The sequence below is a fragment of the Colias eurytheme genome, chromosome 16 (assembly GCF_061535395.1).
Source record: "Colias eurytheme isolate Ceu_HAF_F1 chromosome 16, ilColEury1 Martin Lab GWU primary, whole genome shotgun sequence".
Lineage (NCBI taxonomy): Eukaryota > Metazoa > Arthropoda > Insecta > Lepidoptera > Pieridae > Colias > Colias eurytheme.
The window spans coordinates 3008837-3019216 of NC_142995.1; the positions used below are offsets into that span (position 1 = coordinate 3008837).

Genomic DNA, 10380 nt, shown 5'->3' on the forward strand with positions numbered 1-10380 from the left:
CTCTTTCATGTTTTTCATTTTGGTTTAACAACAATTGAGAACATTTGGCGATATTTTTGTGCCAATATTTATGTTCATTCGTCGCAATGTTCGTTCACTGGGTAAACTCAAAGTTTCGGCAAGAACTCTGTAGGCCAGAGGGCTTGCAAAATAAATAAATGCCCAACGCAAAAAGTTTATAATCCATGTCATATCTGTTGCCACGAGCTTTACGTTTTAGTTTGCATTGCAAATCTATAATGTGTTTTAGTTGCGGTGACAAGTTATCATTTTGGATTATCTTCTATACACACTTCAACTGATTTTCAAGAACTTTCCGCTTTTTGCATTCTATTCGTAAGTCCCTGGACAACTTCCTTTTTCGAGGGCTGTTGATTGTTAAATTTTGGGTTGTTTGGGTACTTTTTTCAGCTGCGGAACATGTGATCAAAAAATCTGTCTGTGTGGAAGCTTCGTTGGTTTCTTTTTCTTCAGTTAGGGTTGATTTTTCTGGATTTTTTGCTCCAAATAAATCTGGTAAATTTAATGATGGGACTGCGCTGATTTTTAATTTTTTAATATTATGGTCTGTACTTTTAAAATGCAGATCGCACACATAGCGTTTTGAAAGTGCTGTGAGGGGCTTTTCTGCTAAATCCCAGCGATCAATAACTCGTAGCCACAGCATACACCTGGAAAATATTTGCCAAACGTAAATTATTGAATAAAAAAATCAACTAACCAATCAACGTACAGTTTTGACTTTCCTACGATTTTATTATACATATTACATATGAATAAATAGATATATTATATAGGTAAATCACGCACCAAGTATTCTTTAAATAAAAATATATTCAATGTAGAGTTTTGACTTCCCTACGATTTTATTGTATGTATAAAATTTTATGTTCAATAAGTACCTTAGAGCTGTAAAAGATTAATTGACTTAGGTAGGTACCTTATCTCGTCACTTGGTAATCTAAAAAATCTTCTGTTTTTATCATATTTGTCTGATGAAATACATCCGTAAACAGCACAATATCTAGCCATTTTCTACGAAAAACGATAATCTTAAATCCAAAATAATAAAATCACTTATAAGTCAATTTGATTAATGTTGTCAATCTTCGTTGCGTTTCGTCTTGACTTGGTCTTGACCATTACTTGCTCTGTGGTCTTGACCAAAGAATATACTACTCTCTAAGGGTGTATTCAGAAAGAAAGCTTGAAACTTATAAGCGCTTGTCGGCGCTTGTCATGTTCATATATATTTTCCTTTGTCTTGCTTGTCAGCGCTGGTAACCCGCGCAGGAAAATATATGAACATGACAAGCGCCGATAAGCGCTTATAAGTTTCAAGCTTTCTTTCTGAATACGCCCTAAAGGTCTTGACGTCTTGACGTCGTCGGTCGTTGGAATCGTCCTTGCGGGAAATGGGTACCATAATGCTAGGCGTCCATTACAGGCCGATCGGGCCGAGCCGCATCGCAACGGGCCGTCTCTAATGGACGCGCTGTCTGCTCCTGCGTCCACCTGTACGGGGCGCGGCGGACCGCCTAGGCGGATTTTATCTAACAGACGCTCGCCGCTCACATCCGCCTGCCTGCGTCCACTAGACGGGTCGGGGCGGGCCGGGCCGCAGCGCACCGCCGGCAGAAATCCGCCTGCGAAGCGATATCCGCCAATGCGTTGCGGCCCGCCCCGGCCCGATCCGTCGCTAATGGACGATGTTTCATACAAAACATAGGCCGGCGTATTTTTGCGTTGCGATGCGGCCCGGCCCGATCCGCCTAGTGGACGCCAGCCATAATATGGCTGATCGTGCGGGTTGAGGTAAGTGTTTAATTTTGGCGGGGGGCGGAGAGTGTCCGTTCTGTAGCGTTTAGCTCTCAGCCTCTGAGGTTTAGCTACTATTAAATGAATGTATTCTGTGACTACTCTAAAATAATATAATAGTTCTAAAAAAAGACGGGTTGCACTCCGGGAGTGCTGGCAGAAGTGAAAACTTGATTATTAACGTTGAGCATGTTTGATATATCCATCCGTCGATTTTATACCCAACGCCGCTAAAGAAGTTTTCACTTCAAAAAAACTAAAAAACACGCTTTTAGTTCGGTTTTCTATAAAAAGCGTGTTTTTTAGTTTTTTTTTAACTATTATTTATTTTATCAAATTAGTGTATTGTCATCGGTCCTCAATAAATCTACAAAGTTTGAACGAAATCTGGCCGTTTAATATGGGTCAAAATTGCGCCCAAAGAAGTCGGTTACAAACAAACATACAGGTGAAGCTAATAAAAAGTGTGTAAGTAATAAAAATACGAATAACGACTACCCTACACACTTCTAGCTGATCAATACACCAAAGTAAATTCAACCTTATTTGTATGAGGGCAAAAAGGTGAGTGCATATTTTTATTTGTTGCTTCAAGTGAATCAAGTTACTATTAATTACCACTATACTTAGCTAAAATTCAAACACTAATAAATTCTTCTCTGCAAATTTCATTTGATGCTAGGCGCTAGGCGCTAGTGGAGTATTTTGCAACTGTTATGGTACTGAATAGTTGGAAACCACTGTAAACTTTTTCAGATTGCCTTAATACAGAGACAATTATTTTTTCCTCTCCTCTAGAGTCTAGCCTGATAATTAAATTTTTATTGTTGATGTATTATTATTTATTTCCCTTTCATTTAACAATCCATAAATATGTAAATTGCATTATTTGAACTTTAGAATAAAATAAAATTAATGAATATTGTTTGAAAGGTATTTATTTCATTAAAATAAGATTGTTATCACAGAATAGATTGTTATAAATCCAAATGGGATTGTCCTTTTTGCTTTTCCTCAATGTTTTTCCTAGTTTTTCCTATGTTTTTCCTCCTCTATTTTTTGCTCGAACGCGACCTAATCACAATTGAGGACTGAGGTATTATTCCCATATTTGAAAAAAAGACAAACTTCATATTTCTTCGCCGCTGTCAAACTATTAGTCAGCTGTCGTAATATTTTGTCATTGTCATAAATGACATAAGTTTTCTGTTGCAGCGAGAACGTATTATTTATCTTCCTGACTTGTACAACAAAATTCCCGAAAGTTATAGAATTGTTTATCTCATTCTTTTAAATACAAATAAAGTGGAAAAGATGGAAGTGGATTTGTATTCAACGGACTGGACACATTCGGCGGAGAGTTCCTGTTTACCCCTCATTGACGAAACCTCGGCTTTAGGAACACAGGCACCGAAAGACAGGTAATCATTATTTTAATACACTTTCTCTAGTGACGTTCTAATCAAATAATTCCAGACGCTCGATTATAATTATTGACGCCATATGGTAGCGCACTTCTCCCATATTTGGTTATCCAAATTTTTACGGTCGTTATAAAAATATAATGACTTACTAGCGCCCACACGACCAAAATGAGTTGTAAAGTATTATTTTGTGTTTGTTTTATAGTTGTTTAATACATTCTACAAATATCACAAGAGATATTTATGCTAACTGTAATTAACATTTTTGTTCTCGTTATTACTTCGGAAATGATTGAATATTCAGCGTCACGCAATATACAGCTGCAAGATACAATCAATCTTTTTTTATACAAAACACCCACACATTTCTTATACTATGTTCTACTCCATAGACTGGTTTTAATGATTTACCTACTTTAAATCAAAATTTATACAATGTATTTCTATTAATGGCCTGAGAATGCTAAGTTTGTAGTTTTTTAATCACACAACTTTTATATGCTTTTTACATTATCCATTATGATATAAAAATAATTATAAAAAAATTAAAATATAGATTGTACAGTGCAACCTCGATATAACAAATCTGAAGGGAACAAATAAATATTCGTTATATCAAGTAATTCGTTGAACTGAGGTTCGTTATGTTGAGGTTAGGTTGGTCTAAAATTCGTTATAAAGAGGTCTTTTACGTTTCTGATCCATTTCAACTTGAATCTTTAACAATAGTGACGAGCAGCAATGTTCACATTACTTTCCAATTTAATTTAAACAAAAATGATCGTTTTACGAACAAAACCATGTCGAAACCTGTCGCGACATGAATCACCATTACATTGGTTGGAACTTTATATAAAGGTTTTGGGTTGACGAAATTCGTTAATTAGAGGTATTTATACTTTTCTTGATAGTTAAAAATTCGTTATAAAGAGGTGGTTCGCAAAAAATGTTCGTAATGTAAAGGGATATTTTATATTGAATCTTATGGACAATTCAAGGGGATTACGAAAAATTTGTTAAATCGAGGAAATCGTTATAATGAGGTTCGTTATATTAAGGTTGCACTGTATTTATAATTTTTATTTTTATACCAAACATATTATTATATGTTGTAACTTGCATTGAGAGTTAACTTTTTATCAATTAATTCAATACAGACTGATAGCTGTACTAGACCAAGTGGAGTTGCGAGTGGAGAGGCTCCGCAGGGACACAGTGAGGATTGAGGAGGAAAAGGACTCCCTTCTGTCTACGCTTGATAGCATCAAGCACTCGGAACTGCTTACTGATATCTCTGAATGTGAGTAATTTGTTTGTCATTTCTATAGTTACAGAATTGTTGTAGAATTATGAATGAGGTTTAGTTAGATGCAGGCTTTTTAATTGCATTATTAGTGTATCCATAATGAGTAAATATTAGATTCTTTTGTGAGTTTGTTATAGTATAACCATGGACTAATGTATAACTGAGACACTAAATGAAAAATTAAAAAAAAATATTTATCTTACCATTAGAAGGCATAACATATAAACTATATACATATTTTTTATACTGAGATTAAGTCAGGAAAAGTGGCTAGCCATCATTAAAGTAAATAAGCTTTTATTTATAGAATCTCAAACTTTATGAATGTTCCTTTTTGCATTATTACTTATAATGCTCTTTGCTCTTTTCTGTGTGAACAACAAAATTGATTCTAATAAGTTTTATTATATCTCTGTACTCTAAAGTATTAAAGATAAACTTTAAATATAGGAAATATAAATTTCAATGTGTATAAAAAAATTATATCAGGTGACTAGCCAGTTTATTCACCTAACAATTCTAATAATTCATGATGATAAGTTCATTGATAATAATATAATAAACAACACCAATTTTTGTGCTGAAGATATAAACTTGATTCATATCCTTGTTTTTTTTAAATAGGTTTATTTGATAACTTTATGTCATGATTAATCGAGACTGAGAGTGAGGTTTTATGATATATTCTTTTGTAACAAGTCTTATCTGCGTTCCAATGCACGTATCGCGACGTAATATACGTTCGCAAATCTACAATGTCATACGAAATCAACAATACATATTTGTAATCATTGTTACAAAACGAAATATGTACTATAAAATACGGTCTACAAATCTGTACCAAAAATCTGTCTTGATATCTAACAAAAACTAATAAAAAATTGCCTATGTTATCGTTGATGTAGCTTTCTACTGATTCTAAATAAAATAAATTAACTAAATTCATAGATTCCTTCCTTTCTATCTTAAAGTTCTAGCTCAGAAAATACCTCTTTGTAATCTTAGTATTAAATAAACTATGCATTATAACATCTTATATTTTGTTAAAAACATATAAAAATAGCTAAAAATATCCGCTTGCAGGTGATAAAGACGACATAGCCCGTTACGCGGACCGTATTCTGGCGCGCGCCCTCACGGTCGAAGTGGCCGTGCGAACCGACCGCGACCAGCAGCAGGAGGAAGCTTTGCATCAGGTGAGACTTTGTCTTAGACCAGGAAAATATAACTTACTAGTAGTCCGCCCCGGCTTCGCCCGTGGTACATATTTCGCAATAAAAGGTAGCCTATGTCCTTTCTCGGGTATCAAAATATCTCCATACCAAATCTGATGCAAATTGGTTCAGTAGTTTAGGCGTGATTGAGGAACAGACAGACAGACAGAGTTACTTTCGCATTTATAATATTAGTATGGATTAGTGAATGTGTGGTAATTTTACGCATTACGCATTTTCCACCAGAGATGTGCGAGGATGCGAGAACCACTTCACAGAACAATTAGATGTAACAAATGTAATCTGTATCCTCTGTTGCAAATTCTAAATAAATAAACCAATAGTATCGTTTCAAACACTGTTTGTAGCGATACTATTGGTTCTTTACAAACACATCCCTTGCTACGCATGGTGGACCCACGCTACGGTATAAAAGCACCCTTACACGTTTAGAAATTAAAGAATTATTTAATAGAATTTATTTTTGACCCTTCGATATAATCGCTTTAAAAATCCGTTAGAAAGACTGTTAGAGCGGGCAACTGTGGTTTGACTAATGATATCGCCACCATAAAAATTTGCAGAATTAGCCTCAGCATATTTTGTACCTTAACAATTAACATTTAGTTTAATAGCATTAATATTTGAAATATATCGTGTTTATTTCCGTTCTCAACAAAATATTGACTGTTATGATTACACTTAATGTTATCATGACCACATCCTAGCGATATATGATATGTTTATACAAAAAAAGCAAGTGATAACTGTTTTATGCCAATAGACAGTTCCATTGAGAGCCTTATTAATGAAAATACATTGATATAATATATTTGTGTCGGTGACTGAAATATCTCTAGTTAGTCTGTGTCTCAAGATATGATTTAACACGCTTCTCTTGTTTTCTGGAAAACGAAGATTTTGTAATTAAATATTTATGCATTCAACAATTTTTTTTAAGTTATCATGCATAACCATCACTTGACTTGTTGTTTTGTAATTTTCGGCCTTGTATCTTTTTTATTGTTTTTATTCTTTTGTAAAATAAAGTATGTAATCTGTAGCTACGTTATTCAATTTTAAGGTCAGTTTTTTTTTGTGCTCGGCACAAATTTAATCTCTAACTCTATACCAGAAATTTAAATTACTATTTCCTACTACGGTTTACTCATTACGTTTTTTTTCTTTGTTTAAGTGTGTGAAATTCACAAGCTGATTTTGTTTATTGAGGAATACTAGTAGAGTCATAATAATATTTCGATCAGTTTGAAACAAGCCAGCAGAAAATAATGGGCTACATCTTATGAATATAAGGGTAGATAATAAACAGGTCTCAAAGAGCGAGCATTTATTATTATCAGATTATCGATAGCATACAAATTTTTCCATACAGTAAATATAAATAAAAATATGACGTATGCATAAAAAGTATCACAAAAGAATTTACAACACGTAAAACGATTTGCACGCGAACCCAGGCGCGCTAGGAATTCAAATGATACATTATACACAGGCCCTGGCAAGGTCGATAGCTCGTTGCGGTTGGATATATGCAATGGGGTCTCGGTGTATTAAAATACAATGAACATGGATTAAAACCACAAACTCTACTCGAACTTTTACATACGTAATGCTTAATATGATCAATATTCAGTTTTAAAGTGCGTAAGTCTCTGAAAGATGTTAGGATAAAAAAATGACATTGAGTTCATAATTGGTCAAAAGTCCAGTTAATTTAAATATTTGAATGTAAAAGTACAATTTTAAATATTAGGTCTTATATAAATTAGGAAAGGAATAGCAATGAACAAAATTGATTTTTGTATAAATTACCGAAATTTTGCCGACCGCCGAAGGACTCATTAAAATGTATGAAATTTATGTTTCCGTCCTCAAGCAATGTATATTCCAATAATATAATGATTATTCAATTATCACGTCTACACAACAGCTGTTATTACTTATTGCAGTAATTATTGAGGTGGTAATTATCCAAATTGCCGTGAACGCTGGGCGGTCGATTCGGTCGATGATCTTCGTCATAATCCTTATTATTCATTTAACACGCCTCGGTATGAATTTCTGGGGTAACGATTGCTTATTTGTAAGATTTTGCGACTTAGTTATTAATTAATTTGCCGAAATTGGAATTCGCTAGGATAATCTATCATTTGTGGTTTGATGGATCATACCTGTTTTTATACGATAATAATCGTTTATCTCTTACGCAGTTACGAGTCTCTCTCGAAATTAGCCAGCATGTAAAAAATTGGTCAGGACTTCAGGAGTTCTAATGTGATCCTTGGATCATTTTCCTAAAATGATAATTCATTTTCTCTTCAGTATATCCTCCTTCAAAAGATCATAGGTCAATATTCTATGTGACCATTAGCACATTATAACTTTGATATTAATCCTAGGCTTGCAAATTAATCAATGACTCAGATTCAGGACACGTGTTACTTCACAAGGATAATAAATTAACGATTCTATTCAATGGATACCAGATGTTTGATTTGGAAGGTTATCTAACAACGGGTGCATTTATGTGTACAAAATGGTTTATGGCATTGCTCCGTAAATGAAATAATTAATGAAGTTTATGTTATAGAAAACATATAAGGATCTCAGTTGCATTCCAATCAATTGTTATTTGTAAAGTAATCGTTTATTGCATTTATGTTAAATAACGGAGAAATTTTAAAGTCAAATGGTTGTAGCATACATCATCTCTTGTATTTTCTAATTCCAATTAAAAAAATAAAAAGTGATATCTCTATCACGAGTAAATACCTATCGCGTAATTGCTTATTTTTAAGTGCCTACTTACAATATTTCCATCATCTCGCATAAGGAATATATAGGTATTATAACAAAAGAAAGCTTCCGTTTGTATATGCTTTAACAATTCCCATCTTTTTTTTCAAACATTTATTTATTCAATTAGACTTCTTCTAGAAGCACTTTTGAAACGTCAATACTTACATATTTTTTACATTTACCACCGATTCGGAAAGCAGTATCTATGGAGTATCAGTATCTAATCTAACCATTATACCCAATTAATTCCAGGTGAACATGTACATAGACCAGCTAGTGATGTCCGTACACGAGGACGCAGTGGTTGCGCACTCACGTTGCCAAACGTACATGAATGCGTGCACATCCCAACCAGACCCCAGCAGTGGCACGGACAAGAACTTTGAAAGCGCCATACTTGGCTGCACTTTGGATGACCAGAAAAGGGTTAAGAAACGCCTCCAAGGACTGTTGGAGTACTTCGCGAAACTAAATGTGACTACGTACTCGTGAGCTTTGAGGGAGCTAAGGATCGACTGAGCGGTCTGCTGCCGGTGGATGTGTCTATTCGAATGTTGTAAATGGATTTTTTGTCATTTTCGTCCTAATATTGTGGTAGTTAAATGGTCAGAAAAATAGTATGTGTTTTTTGCAGTTTCTTGTTATAGATAGGAAAGGAACAAATCTGCAAATAATAGATCTATTGGTTGTGTTTCGAAGTTAAAATGATTTTTATTGGCATTTTAAATGTATGTTCTATTATGATGAAAGGGACAAAAACAACAATAAAGGTAGTGGGTAAAATCCATTTACAATTATTTTTCTTAAATTGAATGTAGCCAGTCAGGCCGCATAATATAATAAGTACTTGTATTTCTTAGAAATTGGTAAATTTATTGTGCTGATGCATTGCTAGGGTTTTCCTATGATTGTAACTTTCTATTGTATGGATAATGCAAAGATAACTTACATAATATAAAAGTACCATATCTATTCGGTGTCAAATTCAATAGTTTTGTATACTGTATAGTGTAAAGTGTAAAACATATCTAAAATAATGCCCTTATACTTTTGCATGATTTTATACTTCCAAATTTTTTATGAGAAGAAAACATAATATTATTGAAACAAGATTTCTTCAAACAATAATATTACAATCAAAACTTATAGTAAATGGTTAGGCCCCGTCTATTTGATTAAATTTTTTCTGGTAGAAATTCATTGCATACAATAAGCAAGAATATTTCTAAAGTATTCCCATATATTACAGGAAAATGTTTATATTCGTTATAGACACATCCACCATTCCCATTCCTTATGTATCCGCTACACTGAACGCCGAAATTCATAAAAGCAAAGCGGAGAATACAATATAAGAATTTTTTATACTGATATTTTACATCATAGTAATTTCTTTATACGCTAGCTTAAGCTCTTGATTTTCAGGATAAAAGACTTAAAGAAAATTCTAGAAATATTACGAACGTTAGGCTTGATATCAGCATTTTAATAAATATAGAAGATTTGTACATCTTCCTGTCCAAGTAATATTCAATTTTGTACCCGGATAATATCTTAGTAGTCGATAGTCTGATGCAAAATGCATCGTTTTAAAATACCTTAGAATTTTTCCTATTTCAATATTATTGCTTAATTTTTAGTTCCGCCAATCTCCGCTCCGCTTTTGTCGATTGTGAAATCGTATACGCGAATGTAAACTATATTACTCGCACATTAAGTACATTATCGTATACAGTTTCGCGAAGATCTCATTGGTGTCGCTCAGCCATGTGTTATGCTTTGGCAATTGTGATTTTGT

The 10380-nt window shown here is 33.7% G+C and overlaps 1 protein-coding gene across 1 annotated transcript; it reads left to right on the top strand.

Annotated features, from left to right (window-relative positions):
- The first annotated feature begins 2998 nt into the window (after positions 1–2998).
- On the top strand, positions 2999–9591 carry LOC149901645 (BAG family molecular chaperone regulator 2). Its single transcript, XM_090110873.1, has 4 exons — positions 2999–3239; positions 4400–4542; positions 5632–5744; positions 8835–9591. The coding sequence occupies exons 1-4, from the start codon at positions 3133–3135 to the stop codon at positions 9072–9074; spliced, it is 603 nt and encodes a 200-aa protein (XP_089966999.1). The 5' UTR covers positions 2999–3132; the 3' UTR covers positions 9075–9591.
- The last annotated feature ends 789 nt before the right edge of the window (positions 9592–10380 follow it).